The sequence below is a fragment of the Gopherus evgoodei genome, chromosome 17 (assembly GCF_007399415.2).
Source record: "Gopherus evgoodei ecotype Sinaloan lineage chromosome 17, rGopEvg1_v1.p, whole genome shotgun sequence".
Taxonomy (NCBI): Eukaryota; Metazoa; Chordata; order Testudines; family Testudinidae; genus Gopherus; species Gopherus evgoodei.
The window spans coordinates 140138-155142 of NC_044338.1; the positions used below are offsets into that span (position 1 = coordinate 140138).

General features: G+C 43.5%; 1 protein-coding gene across 1 annotated transcript in view; it reads left to right on the forward strand.

The window, feature by feature from the left end:
* The first annotated feature begins 12072 nt into the window (after positions 1–12072).
* YWHAE (tyrosine 3-monooxygenase/tryptophan 5-monooxygenase activation protein epsilon) overlaps positions 12073–15005 on the forward strand; it is a 72962-nt gene continuing 70029 nt past the window's right edge. The window contains exon 1 of the mRNA XM_030536361.1: positions 12073–12256. Coding sequence (XP_030392221.1) covers positions 12193–12256 — 64 coding nt within the window. The 5' untranslated portion in view covers positions 12073–12192. The remainder of the gene's footprint in view (positions 12257–15005) is intronic.

Consider the following 15005-nt stretch of genomic DNA (forward strand, 5'->3'; position numbering starts at 1 on the left):
TCTGCACACAGTTTCAAGATTATTTTCACAGCCACGGTAATTAGTGAGAGAAATTTTTCTTAATTAAATTTTAAAGTCTACAAGCTAAGTTTGTGGGAATTTCTGTGGCCATATAGTTCATAGTGGGCATCCACTGTTCCGGAGAGTATACTCATGGGTTAGATGTGGCCATTCCATCATAATCACTGTCATAAACAGATAGCTAAGGGTTAACGTCTCTTTCACCTGGAAAGAAGTATCTGAAACACCTGACCAGAGGACCAATCAGGAAACAGGATTTTTTCAACTCTGGGTGGAGGGAAGTTTGTGTGGGAGTCCTTTGTTCTTGGTTTTCTGCCTGTATGCTCTCTCAGCTATGAGAAGGATTTTTTCTATTTCCTGCTTTCTAATCTTCTGTTTCCAAGTTGTGAGTACAAAGCTGGTTTGTTGTTTTGAATTTACATGTCTATAGTTGCTGGAGTGCTTTGAATTGTATTCTTTTTGAATAAGGCTGTTTGTTCATATTTCTTTTAAGCAATTGACCCTGTATTTGTCACCTTAATACAGAGAGACCATTTTTATGTATTTTTCTTCCTTTTTATATAAAGCTTTCTTTTAAGACCTGTTGGAGTTTTTCTTTAGTGGGGAACTCCAGGGAATTGAGTCTGCAGCTCACCAGGGAATTGGTGGGAGGAAGAAGTCAGGGGGAAATCTGTGTGTGTTAGATTTACTAGCCTGACTTTGCATTCCCTCTGGGTGAAGAGGGAAGTGTTTGTGTTTCCAGGACTGGAAATAGAGAGGGTGGACTCCCTCTGTTTAAATTCACGGAGTTTGCTTCTGTGTCTCTCTCCAGGAACACCTGGAGGGGGGAAGGGAAAAGGTTTATTTCTTTTGTTGTGAGACTCAAGGGATTTGGGTCTTGGGGTCCCTAGGCAAGGTTTTTGGGGGGACCAGAATGCCCCAAAACACTCTAATTTTTTGGGTGGTGGCAGCTTTACCAGGTCCAAGCTGGTAACTAAGCTTGGAGGTTTTCATGCTAACCCCCATATTTTGGACACTAAGGTCCAAATCTGGGACTAGGTTTATGACAATCACTAATGAGCCGTGGACCATCTAGTTAATAGATCTAGGCTTTGGGTCCCATTAAGAAAGTCTTAGTGTTCATTTTATTTTTTAAAAGGTGTGTGTTTAGCAAAAGTAGCCTTAAAAGTACAAACTGATGCAAACAGAAAGAAACAATTAAAAGCACAGCTGTGGCCTCCTGCTGCAGCATGAGAGTGGGAGGACAGAAAATAGATACTCCCCATTGCCACCACCATACATACTTTATGTAAAACAAGTATCAGAGGGGTAGCCATGTTAGTCTGGATCTGTAAAAGCAGCAAAGAATCCTGTGGCACCTTATAGACTAACAGACGTTTTGGAGCATGAGCTTTCGTGGGTGAATACCCACTTCGTCAGATGCATGTAGTGGAAATTTCCAGGGGCAGGTTATATATGCAGGCAAGCTAGAGATAATGAGGTACTTCAATCAGGAAGGATGAGGCCCTGTTCTAGTAGTTGAGGTGTGAAAACCAAGGGAGGAGAAACTGGTTTTGTAATTGGCAAGCCATTCACAGTCTTTGTTTAATCCTGAGCTGATGGTGTCAAATTTGCAGATGAACTGAAGCTCAGCAGTTTCTCTTTGAAGTCTGGTCCTGAAGTTTTTTTGCTGCAGGATGGCCACCTTAAGGTCTGCTATAGTGTGGCCAGGGAGGTTGAAGTGTTCTCCTACAGGTTTTTGTATATTGCCATTCCTAATATCTGATTTGTGTCCGTTTATCCTTTTCCGTAGCGACTGTCCAGTTTGGCCGATGTACATAGCAGAGGGGCATTGCTGGCATATGATGGCGTATATTACTTTGGTGGACGTGCAGGTGAATGAACCGGTGATGGTGTGGCTGATCTGGTTAGGTTCTGTGATGGTGTCGCTGGTGTAGATATGTGGGCAGAGTTGGCATCGAGGTTTGTTGCATGGATTGCTTCCTGAGCTAGAGTTACTATGGTGCGGTGTGCAGTCACTGGTGAGAATATGTTTCAGGTTGGCAGGTTGCCTGTGGGCGAGGACTGGCCTGCCACGCAAGGCCTGTGAAGATGTGGGATCATTGTCCAGGATGGGTTGTAGATCCCTGATAATGCGTTGGAGAGGTTTTAGCTGGGGACTGTATGTGATGGCCAGTGGAGTCCTGTTGGTTTATTTCTTGGGTTTGTCTTGCAGTAGGAGGCTTCTGGGTACACGTCTGTCTCTGTTGATCTGTTTCCTTATTTCCTCGTGCGGTTATTGTAGTTTTGAGAATGCTTGGTGGAGATTTTGTAGGGGTTGGTCTCTGTCTGACGGGTTAGAGCAGATGCGGTTGTACCTCAGTGCTTGGCTGTAGACAATGGATCGTGTGATGTGCCCGGGATGGAAGCTGGAGGCATGAAGGTAGGCATAGCGGTCGGTAGGTTTTCGGTATAGGGTAGTGTTAATGTGACCATCACTTATTTGCACCGTGGTGTCTAGGAAGTGGACCTCTCGTGTAGATTGGTCCAGGCTGAGGTTGATGGTGGGGTGGAAGCTGTTGAAATCGTGGTGGAATTTTTCCAAAATCTCCTTCCCATGGGTCCAGATGATGATGATGTCATCAATGTAGTGTAGGTAGAGAAGGGGCGTGAGTGGACGAGAGCTGAGGAAGCGTTGTTCCAGGTCAGCCATAAAAATATTGGCATACTGTGGGGCCATGCGGGTGCCCATAGCGGTGCCACTGATCTGGACATATATATTGTCATCAAATTTGACATAGTTGTGTGTGAGGATAAAGGCACAGAGCTCAGCAGCCACTTGTGCTGTGGCATCATCAAGGATACTGTTCCTGACAGCTTGTATTCCATCTGTGTGTGGGATGTTCGTGTAGAGAGCCTCTACATCCATGGTGGCTAGGATGGTGTTTTCTGGAAGGTCACCAATGCATTGTAGTTTCCTCAGGAAATCAGTGGTGTCACGGAGAAATAGCTGGGAGTGCTGGTGGCATAGGGTCTGAGTAGAGAGTCCACATATCCAGACAGTCCTTCAGTGAGAGTGCCAATGCCCGAGATGATGGGGCGCCCAGGATTTCCTGGTTTGTGGATCTTGGGTAGTAGATAGAATAACCCTGGTCAGGGCTCTAAGGGTATGTTGATTTGTTCCGGTGTTAGTGTAGGGAGTGTCCTGAGTAGATGTTGGCAGTTTCTTAGTGTATTCCTCAGTGGGAACTGAGGGAAGTGGCCTGTAGAATTTGGTGTTGGGGAGTTGTCTGGCAGCCTCCTTTTGGTAGTCAGACCTGTTCATGATGACAACAGCACCTCCTTTATCAGCCTCTTTGATGATAATGTCTCGGTGGTTTCTGAGGCTGTGGATGGCATTGCGTTCTGCATGACTTAGGTTATGAGGCAAGCGATGATGTTTTTCCACAATTTCTGCCTGTGCACATCAGCGGAAGCATTCAACGTAGAGGTCCAGACTGTCATTTTGACCCTCAGGGGGAGTCCATGTGGAGGAGTTCTTCTTGTGCTGTTGGTGGGAGGGTACCTGAGTATCAGTGCGCTGTTCAGTGTTGTCCTGAAAGTATTCTTTGAAACCAACAGGACTCCACTGGCCATCACATACAGTCCCCAGCTAAAACCTCTCCAACGCATCATCAGGGATCTACAACCCATCCTGGACAATGATCCCACACTTTCACAGGCCTTGGGTGGCAGGCCAGTCCTCGCCCACACGCAACCTGACAATGTGATACATATTCTCACCAGTGACTGCACACCGCACCATAGTAACTCTAGCTCAGGAACCAATCCATGCAACAAACCTCGATGCCAACTCTGCCCACATATCTACACCAGCGACACCATCACAGAACCTAACCAGATCAGCCACACCATCACCGGTTCATTCACCTGCACGTCCACCAAAGTAATATACGCCATCATATGCCAGCAATGCCCCTCTGCTATGTACATCGGCCAAACTGGACAGTCGCTATGGAAAAGGATAAACAGACACAAATCAGATATTAGGAATGGCAATATACAAAAACCTGTAGAACACTTCAAGCTCCCTGGCCACACTATAGCAGACCTTAAGGTGGCCATCCTGCAGCAAAAAAACTTCAGGACCAGACTTCAAAGAGAAACTGTTGAGCTTCAGTTCATCTGCAATATTGATACCATCAGCTCAGGATTAAACAAAGACTGTGAATGGCTTGCCAATTACAAAACCAGTTTCTCCTCCCTTGGTTTTCACACCTCAACTACTAGAACAGGGCCTCATCCTCCCTGATTGAAGTACCTCATTATCTCTAGCTTGCCTGCATATATATATATATATATACCTGCCTTTGGAAATTTCCACTACATGCATCTGACGAAGTGGGTATTCACCCACGAAAGCTCATGCTCCAAAACATCTGTTTGTCTATAAGGTGCCACAGGATTCTTTGCTGCTTTTATGTAAAACAAGTCAGTTTAGTTTGGGGGGGTATACTAAAGAATCATTTTACTAATCTTTCTATCCCTCGAATCCTTAGTCTAGCCCTGTATATGGCAATGTGACAAGGCATGGGCACAAACTGGCTATATTTGAGGGGAGGTGGCAGAAAACTTCCCCTCCCCCCCCATGTATGCTTATGGCTACTGTTTGATATTTTCAACCCTCTGAGTATAGTCATTTATTACCACACCACTGTTGCATGGAGAGCTTTCCAACCAGTGCCTCTGGAGCAGTGGTGGGCAACCTGAGGCCCCTCAGGATAATGTGCTGGAGGCCACGAGACAGTTTGTTTACATTGACCATCTGCAGGCACAGCCACCTGCAGCTCCCAGGGGCCGTAGTTCGCCATTCCCAGAGAATGGGAGCTGTGGGAAGCGGCGTGAGCTGCACTGGTCGCTGCTTCCTGCAGCTCCCATTGGCTGGGAACGGCAAGCTGCAGCCACTGAGACTTGCAGGCAGCCGTGCCTGCCGTCAGTGTAAACAAACTCTCTCACGGCCTGCATTTCCATGGTGGGCTGCAGGATGCCCACCACTTCTCTGAGTGTATATGGAGGACATACTAAATATTACCCACAAATACATCCACCCCTCCACCAAGTACTTCCAGAAGTGCGCAAAGAATGGCATTACTAATGTTGTATACAGTAGTAATAAGCCATTCCTGATTCTTCTTCTTATTCCCTTGCCTATACATCTAAGGACAATATTTCTTCTCGTCACCTCCACCTCACACAGAAAGCTTATGTTCAGCTGGTTTATAAGTCCTTTTCTGAATCAATAGGTTCCAATATATGGTCCTTTATCCTGTAAGTGTGACCTACACTCTTGGTTTCTAGATGCTCTAGCATCTAGCTAAAGTAAAATGCATATTGTTGAAGGGAGTCCACCCCACTATTGTAATTACAGATTTTGCATGGAAGCTTCACTGAGAAATGTGTGCACATTAATGGCTCTTCTCAAAATGCTCCTGAATTTAGGGAAATATTAGCCCTTTTTTCAAATGGGGAAACTGAGGCACAAAATCTAACTTGTCTACGGTTACCTAGGAAACCTAGGGCAGAACAAAAAACACAGTCCAGATCTCAAATACCAGTCTAGTATCTTAACCACAAAACCAAGTGAGAGACAAACTTAAGATCCATATATTTAAGCTTACAAAAAAGGTTAAGAGGGAACTTGATTACAGACTATAAATACTTACAGGGGGAGCAGATTTCTCATAGCAGAGGGCAGGGCTCTTTAATCTAGCAAACAAAGGCATAACAAGATCCAGTGGCTTGAAGGTGAAGATTGACAAATTCAGAATGGAAATAAAACACAATTTTTAAAGAGTACTTAATGAGGAATGTAGTAGCATATATCACTTGAAATCCTTAAGCCAGAATTTGATGTCTTTCTAAAACATATCCTGTAGGTCAACCAGAAGCTATGGGCTTGATGCAGGATTTGTTGGTTGAAATTCTCTGACATGATGACTGGCAGATTAAGGTAATGGTCTTTTCTGGTCTTTAAATTGCTGAAAGGGCCCTCTCAGCCCACCACCTAAGGGATCTGATGCCAACCCTATAACTACAAACTGCAGGAGTATTTACTTATTGCTGCCTGTGAGAAGCAGCTACCAAGCAGGCTGAACTGGAGAGGAAAGTGGTGAAAAGATTGATCAATATGGGAAGGAGAAGAGTGGAACTAGGGTTGGTTTGTTTATGGGAGAGGGAGAGTATCTTACCCAGGGAGTGTTTTGTGTATCAGCAACTGCAGTAGAATATTTTAAGAGAGTTCCTTGTTTAAGAATGTTGCAAGCATATCCTAGGGCAGTGATTCTCAGCCAGGGTACACATACCCCTGGGATTATGCAGAGGTCTTCCAGGGGGTACATCAACTCATCTAGATATTTCCCTAGTTTTACAATAGGCTACATAAAAAGCACTAGCAAAGTCAGTACAAACTGAAATTTCACACAACTTGTTTATACTGCTCTATATACACTATACTCTGAAATGTAAACATAATATTTTTATTCCAATTGATGTATTTTATAATTATATGGCAAAAATGATAAAATAAAGCAATTTTTCAGTTAACAGTGTGCTGTGACACTTTTGTATTTTTATGTCTGATTTTGTAAGTAAGTCATTTTTAAGTTAAGTGAAACTTGGGAGTACACAAGACAAATCAGACTCCTGAAAGAGATACAGAAGAGAGTCTAATTTTTTTCCCCTTCCTCTTGATTTTTGCCTCCATCTGCTGGACTATAGCAGCACTGCATTCCTGATTCTCTACCTCCATCTAATAATAATAATTAATAATAATGACGGAGGCTCACTGTTCTCCATAATAGATAGCTTGTGAGTATGATAATGTATTTCACAAATGGCCGGGGACTTCCAATTAACTGGATAGTCAGTAACTGAAAAGTGGTGACTTTTCCTGTTAGGACAGACTAAGGATTCTGTGTGCGAAGTCTGCCTCCCTTCCAGCTCCTTCACCAGGAATGTCAGTGTCCCCTGCTACTTACTCACACCACCACTGTTTTCCTTTAGCAGTGGAGAAAACCAGGCTAGTCCATACCACAAACTCATCTGAGCAAGCAAATATCCAAATATGTGGAAGCCTCAGCAAAAAGTTCAGCCTACATTTCTTTGCTACCAGCATTCTCTGCCTTTATATCAGCATGATGGGATGATCCATATGAATCCAAAATAAAAAAATCAATAGTTATAACTTATTTAAGAATGATGCAATGAGCATATAGGGATGGGGGGAGTGGCACTATGTTAAAAATATTACCTATTTCTGCATCACTACAAGATGAAAGCACAAGATATGGTACTACTTGGTGTCTTTTACAGACCACCAAATCACATGTGGAAACAGGATGACCAGCTTCTTAATCACCTATCTATAATGACTAACAAGCACTAAAAAAAAAGCTCAGTAACCATAGGGGATTCCACGGGGGTCTCATGCAGCCAGTACTAAAACAGCCTAAGAATTTTGAAAAGTTAGTGGTAGCTTTATATATATAAACATAATGGCCCTACTGGGTCAGACCAAAGGTCCATGTTGCCCAGTATCCTGTTTTCCGACAGCAGCCAGTGCCATTGCCCCAGAGGGAATGAACAGAACGTAATCATTAAGTGATCCATCCCCTGTCGCTCATTCCCAGCTTCTGGCAAACAGAGGCTAGGGACACCATTCCTGCCCATCCTGGCTAATAACCATTGATGGATCTATCCTCCATGAATGTATCTAGTTATTTTATTAACCCTGTTATGGTCTTGGCCTTCACACTATCCTCTGGCAAGGAGTTCCACAGCTTGACTGTGCGTTGTGTGAAGAAATACTTCCCTTTATTTGTTTTAAACCTGCTGCCTATTAATTTCATTTGGTGACACCTAGTGTGTGTGTGTGTGTGTGTGTGTGTGTGTATATGAATAAATACACACACACAGTGGTTTGAAAGGCCAGTTGCAAAAAGCTCAAAACAATTATGATACAAATCAGCTGAGTGAGAGAATTTAAATTTTTTTTGATAATTGATAATCATTTATTAATATTTTACTAGATGTCTCAGAAGCCACACGCAAGAAAAAAGGCAACACTGGTTACAAAAATAATCTGGTTTAGTGGGGAAGTGACAGCTGCGCACTCTCTCTGTTTAAAACAAATGGAAGAAAGGGAAAGTTTATAGTAATTAATATAAATTAGAAGCTAGGAATTGTAGAAAATTTATAAGGGAAGCAATAGCCAGCAGAGTTACAGACAATAAGGAGTATTTTAAAGTATATTAAGAACAGAAAGACTCCTAACAATAGTATTGGTCCATTACTAGATGAAAAATGGTAGAATTGTCAATAATGCACAAAAGGTGGAAGTGTTCAATATATATTCTATATGTGTTGGAAAAAAATGATATAGCCATATCATAAAATGAGAATTAAACATTTTCCATTCCAGCAGTAACTCAGGAGGATGTTAAAAAGCAGCTACTAAAGCTAGACATTTTAAAATCATCAGGTCTAACTTGTATCCAACAGTTTTAAAAGATCTGACTGATGAGTTTGCTGGACCATTAATGTTGATTTTCAGTAAGTCTGGGAGCGCCAGGGAAGTTCCAAACGACTGAAAGAAAGCTCATGTTATGCCAATATTTAAAAGGGTAAACGGAATGCTTAGGTAATTATAGGCCGGTCAGCCTGACATTGCTTCCATGTGAAATAATGATGCAGCAGATGCGGAATTCTGTTAATAAAGACTTAAAGGAAAATCATATAATTTAGGTCAATCAATAATGGATTATGGAAAATAGATCCTGTTAGATGAATTTAATACATATTTTTTTACAAGATTACAATTTGGTTAATTTAGGTAATAGAGTTACTGTAATATACTTAGAGTTCTGTAAGGTACAGTAACTCCTCGCTTAATGTTGTAGTTATGTTCCAGAAAAATGTGACTTTAAGCGAAACAATGTTAAGTGAATCCAATTTCCCCATAAGAATTAATGTAAATGAGAGGGTTAGGTTCCAGGGAATTTTTTTCACCAGACACACACACAGAGTATAAGTTTTAAGCAAACAATTTAATACTGGTACAGAGTGATGATGATTGTGAAGCTTGGTTGAGGTGGAGGAGTCAGAGGGTGGGATATTTTCCAGGGAACACCTTAGTGCTAAATGATGAACTAGCAACTGGGTTAACTCTCACAGTCTATAAGGCAGCAGGAATGGAGGGAGGGGAGAGAGAGCATCACAGACAGACAGAAACACACAGGGTGTGTGTGAGAGAGAGATGCGCATTTCCCCTTTAAGTACACTGCCATGTTAATTAGATCAGCTTGCTGAGACCATAGCTACTGCTGCTGCCAGCAAGTTCCCTCTGTCCTGAGCCCTGTCGTGTGTCCCCCCTGCTGTGGAAGATGGGGTAAGCAGGGTGCAGGAGCAGGGGGGAGAGGGACACCCTGGCAGTCTTCCTCTTCCACCCTCCCGCCCCGCCACAGCAAGCAGGAGTCTTGGGGAAGAGTTCGAAGGCAGAGGTCAGGAGCAGCACATGGCACTGGGGGGAGGGACATCTGCAATTGCTAGTCTGCTGGGCAAATGCTGCACAGGGGAACTTAAGGGAGTGGGGAGCTGATGGGGGGATGCCGGTCCACCCTGGTTCCAAGCCCCCACCAGCTAGTGCAATGGGCTGCTCTTCCTGCAAGCAGGCAGCTGCCAAATGACATTAGAAGGGAGCATTTCACAATTTTAAACAAGAGTATTCCCTAATTGATCAGCAACATAACAACGTTAACCAGGACGACTTTTATTTATCTTATAAAAGAAAAGGTGAAGGGGTGATGTGATACAATGTATAAATACCTATATACTAAACAGAAATTTTATAATAGAGGGCTTTTCAATCTAGCAGAGAAAGGCATAACAAAAACCAATTACCGAAAGTTTAAGTTAGATATATTTGGTTTAGAAATTAGGCACAAATTTGTAACAGAATAATTAATCATTAGAACAACTTAGCAACATTTGTGGTGGAATCTCTATCACTAGAAATATTTAAATCAAGATAAAAAATTATTCTAAAAGATATGCTGTGATTCAAACAGAAATTAATTCAAGGAAGTCCTATTGCCTGTGTTGTGTGAGAAGTCAGACTAGATGATCACAGTGGTCTCTTTTTGCCCTTATAATCTATTAATAAAAACAAAACTGTACATACTTTTCTCATATTATTTCTTCATGGAAACAATTGTTGTAGTTGCCACAGGGATATTAATTACAAATTAGCGGGGAGATGTCCATAAGAAAGTCTTTTAAGATATGGCTATGAAAAAGTAAAAAATGATTGCGATTGCTTGAAATTGATCAGTGCTATAAGTTTCCTTCTCAAAACCTTAGCATTGCCAACACCGAGCATTGAAAAATCATCATCATATTAAAAACAAATAATAAATTTGGAATTTTTTATTTGCATTCTAGGGCTGAAAGCTTATGTGACCCCTGGATCACATTTTCAAGGTTTTCTTCACAACTATGAGGGCAGTCCTATCAGTTTTCATCCTCACAGAAACCCGAATACTTTCAAAATATGAGCTTGGGATCTAAATTTAATTACTTTGCTATATACTAAAAATAATGTAGTGAACAGAGACTCTGGATTATTACAACAATCTGTAATACACTAACCCCCCTTTTTTGTCCTAGGACTCCAAAGATATGAACATACTACTCTGCTTTCTTTGAATGGTCCCTTACAATATGTGCTAACTACTTATGCAAAACAATTTGTTCCACCTTGCATTTAGCTGTGAAGTGATGCTGGGAGTTTTTTCCCTCAGACCTGAAGAAGAGCTCTATGTAAGCTGCAGGGCCATAACCAGGGTAGGGTAAGATGGGCACCCATCCAGGGCACAAATCTACGGGGGGTGGAAAAATGATGAAAAAAAACTGGAAGGAGGCACAAATATGCTTGCATGCCCCAGGCACTAAAATGCCTAGCTATGCCTCTGGTAAGCTTGAAAACTTGTCTCTCTCACCAGCCATGTCTACATTAGTGAGCTTATAGCGGCACAGCAGAACTGATGCAGAGAACTCTCCCACTGCCGTAATTAAACCACCTCCAATGATCACCAATAGCTTTTTCAGCAGGAGAGCATCTCTGGATGACAAAGCTCTGTCCACACTGGTGTTTCTGTCAGTGTAACTTATCTTACAACACAAGCTGTACTGACAAAGGTGCTACTGTAGACATAGCCACTAACAGAAATTGGTCCACTAAAATATATTACTTCACCCAGCCTGTCTCTCTAATTGTAAATGAGTAACACAGACAAACATTCCCTGTCGGCCCACAGAGCTCCAGGGCTATGACAAAATGCAACAGGTGAATGAACACACAATGGGTGCGAGGGGACAAGGGAACAGTAAAAATGAGGGTGTTGGCATAAATCAGTAAGTCTCAATGGTCACTGTAGTTACAGGTATGTATCACGTAAACCCACAACCCACTGCCAAGGAATCCTTACCCCTCCTTACCCACCCGCTCAGTGTCAGGGGTCTTTCAGCCCCCCCACATATCTGGGTGCCACAAGCCCCTGTCCCTCCCATTTCTCATTAGTGCCACAGATCCCCTCACTCGCCATTATCCCTGCCAAGGGCCTTTCATCCACTATACCCTAGTGCAGGGGCCCCTAAACTCCCATTTAACACCTCAGGACCCCCTCTCTCCCTCATTTCCCAGGAGCACCAGAGGCCCCTCATCACCCCCTCCCCCATATATCAGTTCCAAGGGGTCCTCAACCGCTATATCCTAAGAGTGCCAGCAGCCCCTCACCCTCACCCCGCCATCACAGTGCCAAGGGCCCTACCCCTCATAGCCCAGCCACAGTTCCCTTCCCGCACGCTTCCGGGGCCTGGCAGCCGCAGGAGACGTGACGTCGCGTCGGACCTCACCCCTGAGTCTCTCTCCTCCCGACGGTTGCCAGGGAGCCGCTGTTGCCATGGTGGGTGCGCGGTGCGCATGCGTTAGCTGGCGGAAGTACCCGGATATAGCAGGAGGCGGTGCTATCGCCGCCATCTTTGCCAGGAGAACAGTGAGCTGGTAGCGACTGAGCATCCCGGACTCATCAGTCTCCATCCACCCCGTGTAGTCCCCGTCGCCGCCCCGTCTCAGACATGGACGATCGAGAGGACCTTGTGTACCAGGCTAAGCTAGCTGAGCAGGCTGAGCGCTATGATGGTGAGAGCTGGGAGGACGGGCGGGCCGGGTAGTGCCGGGGGAAAAGGGAGGGAGCGGCCACAAAATGGCGGCGGCTGGGCAGGGGGGCAGAGGCAGCGAAGGGGGGCACGAACAAAATGGCGACTGAGATTGCCCCGCGGGGTTGGAGGGGCCAGGAGTAAGGGACTAGGGTGGACGGGCCGCCTAGTCCTGGTGGATGGTGTCTCGGCTCGGCTGTGGCGGGGGTCGGCGGCGACAATAACGGGGAATAAAATGGTGGCGGGGAAGGGCGAGTCGGGGGGGTGGGACCCGTCCCACCCGGCGCGATGGAACCCGACAAAGGGACCCTGTGTCCTTTCTTGTGCTATCACTAGCTCGGGCAGAGGTGGTTCCTCTCACTCGAGCCCTGCCCAGTAGTGGGCTAAAGAGGGCCGGTTCAGAGTGTTTGAGTCCCGTGGAGTGGGGGCCAGGTCACTTCGTCGCAGTCAACCTCCAGGACACCCTCCCATCCCCCGTGGTCGGGGTTCCTGGCCCTTGGTAGGCCCTTCTTTACCTTCATCCCTCCTTCCCAGACCTGGCCTTCGAAGGTGCCTCGCCCTTTTTTGCCCACTATAGTTTGGCGATGTGTCTTTTTAAATTGATTTTTTGTTACCCTCTCTACTCCCCCGACATTCGCTTTGGAGTTTATTAAATACAGTGTACTTCTCCCTGCCTGAAGTAAATGTAAATCTTCTTAATCTGTCACCTTATGGTTAAAATTACTTTATTTTAGGGGGGAAAGTTCCTAAGACTTGTGTTTTTTTCTTTAAAGTTCATGGGCTGTGCCGATTTAAATATTTGTAAGGTGTTAAATATTTCTGAGCACTAAGGCTATTCTTCCTGAACCTACACTTAGGTAATATATGCTGTTGGCATCATTTGAAAAATCTGCTTGTCATGCTTTTTTTAAACCCTTGCCTCTCATTTAAAACTAAATTAATTTGTCACCTGTGAGTAAAAACTATCTGAATGTGAAAATAGTGTAAACCTATAGAATACAGGTTTTCTGATCAGTCGGCTCTGTTTCCTTAGTTACTGCTCATAGCTTTCTCAAGTGACAGGACAAAAATTGATCAGGATCTTTCCTACTATTACTGCTGTTCAGAAGGGGGGGCCGTAAAACTGACAAGAACTAGGTCAGGTTCTCTCTGGTGCTACTACTATTAGCAATACATGCAAGCACTGACGGATATATTTGGGGGGACAGGGGAGGACACAAAATGGAGCTGTAAGAAGTGATAAGTCAAGGAAATGTTTACCTTTGGAATAGCCATGAGGTTTGGGGGAGTGTTAGAACAGTGGTTCTCAGGCAGGGCTCTTGTGTATCCTTGGGGGTAGCAGAGGTCTTCCAGGGGCTGGATCAACTCATAGATACTTGCCTAGTTTTACAAAAGGTGACATAAAAAGCACTAGCAAAGTCAGTATAAACTGTTTCATACACTGACTTGTTTATACTGCTCTATATGCTGTACAGTGAAATGTAAATAAAATATTCAAATTGATTTATTATTGTGTTTAAAAATGAGAATGTAGGAAATTTTTCAGTAATTGTGTGCTTTGACACTTTTTTGTATTTTGATGTCTGTTTGTAAGCAAGTAATTTTTAAGTGAGGTGAAACTTGGCGGTTAGTGAGGCAGATCAGAATCCTGAAAGAGGTACAGTAATCTGGAAAGGTTGAGCGCCACTGTGCTAGAGTAATTCAGAATTAAATTTGTTCTTTCCAGTAGCTAGAGAAGGGTTTAAAAAACATTGTCTATCTTGTAGACAGTGGCTGATACATAAGGCCTAGTTGACAATACTAGGTTACCTGTTATATTGGCAAATCACAGTGTAGATGTAGCATATGTTGACAAAAGCACTCTTTGCTGGTAACTACATCAATGCTAGGGCTTTTGCTGGCAACGCTAGGGTTTTTGCTAGGTATGTTAGGGGTGTGATTTTTTTTATTTTTTTTTATTTTATTTTCCCTTTCATGATCTTAAACAATCTAGCTATGCTGGGAAAACTTGTGTAGCTCAGGCCCAATTTGGAGCCCCAAGCAGGGTCTGTGAACAGCACCCTGGTAGATATTTCTCCATCCTTCTCAGTGGCTTTTTGAGGTATGCATCTCTGCATGGCATTTCCCTGGTGGTACATCTTTCCTCTTAGTGTCTGGTAACGTTTCAAATTCTGCTATAGGCATTTGCAGTGCAAAGTAACCAGCCTTCCTGATGATTAGAATATTAATTTGTAGAATTTGCCTTTTGGTGAGAAGATTCACCATCTACTTTTTGTGCCTCTGTGAATGTCTGTTCAGGAAAAAGGAAGCAGAACTAGTTAGTTCAAGAGGTGAAGGGTTACGGTATGGCTGGTAATGAGATTTTTCTGTTAATCAGGCTTTGCTAGAATGCAGCATTTGTAGAGTCCAAAGCAGTTTGTTGGAATGGCTTTGTAAAATAAATTAAAGGAAGGATGTCAGGTTAAAATCATTGCTAGAAATGCATTTTTGTATCTGTGCTTACCTTGGCATATTCATTGCGTATGTGGGGAACACATGCACCTGCATTGCGATATCAAGTATTGTGGTGATATCAACAATGCAAAAAGATGATGAAATAAGTAGACAGTCTTTTTGACTTGTCATGAGGACAAATGCAATGACTTCTAAAATATTTAGATCTCTATAGCCCTTTTTGTCTATAGATCTTGAAATGTAAATATCTCAAGTTTTACAGATGGCGAAAGTGAGGC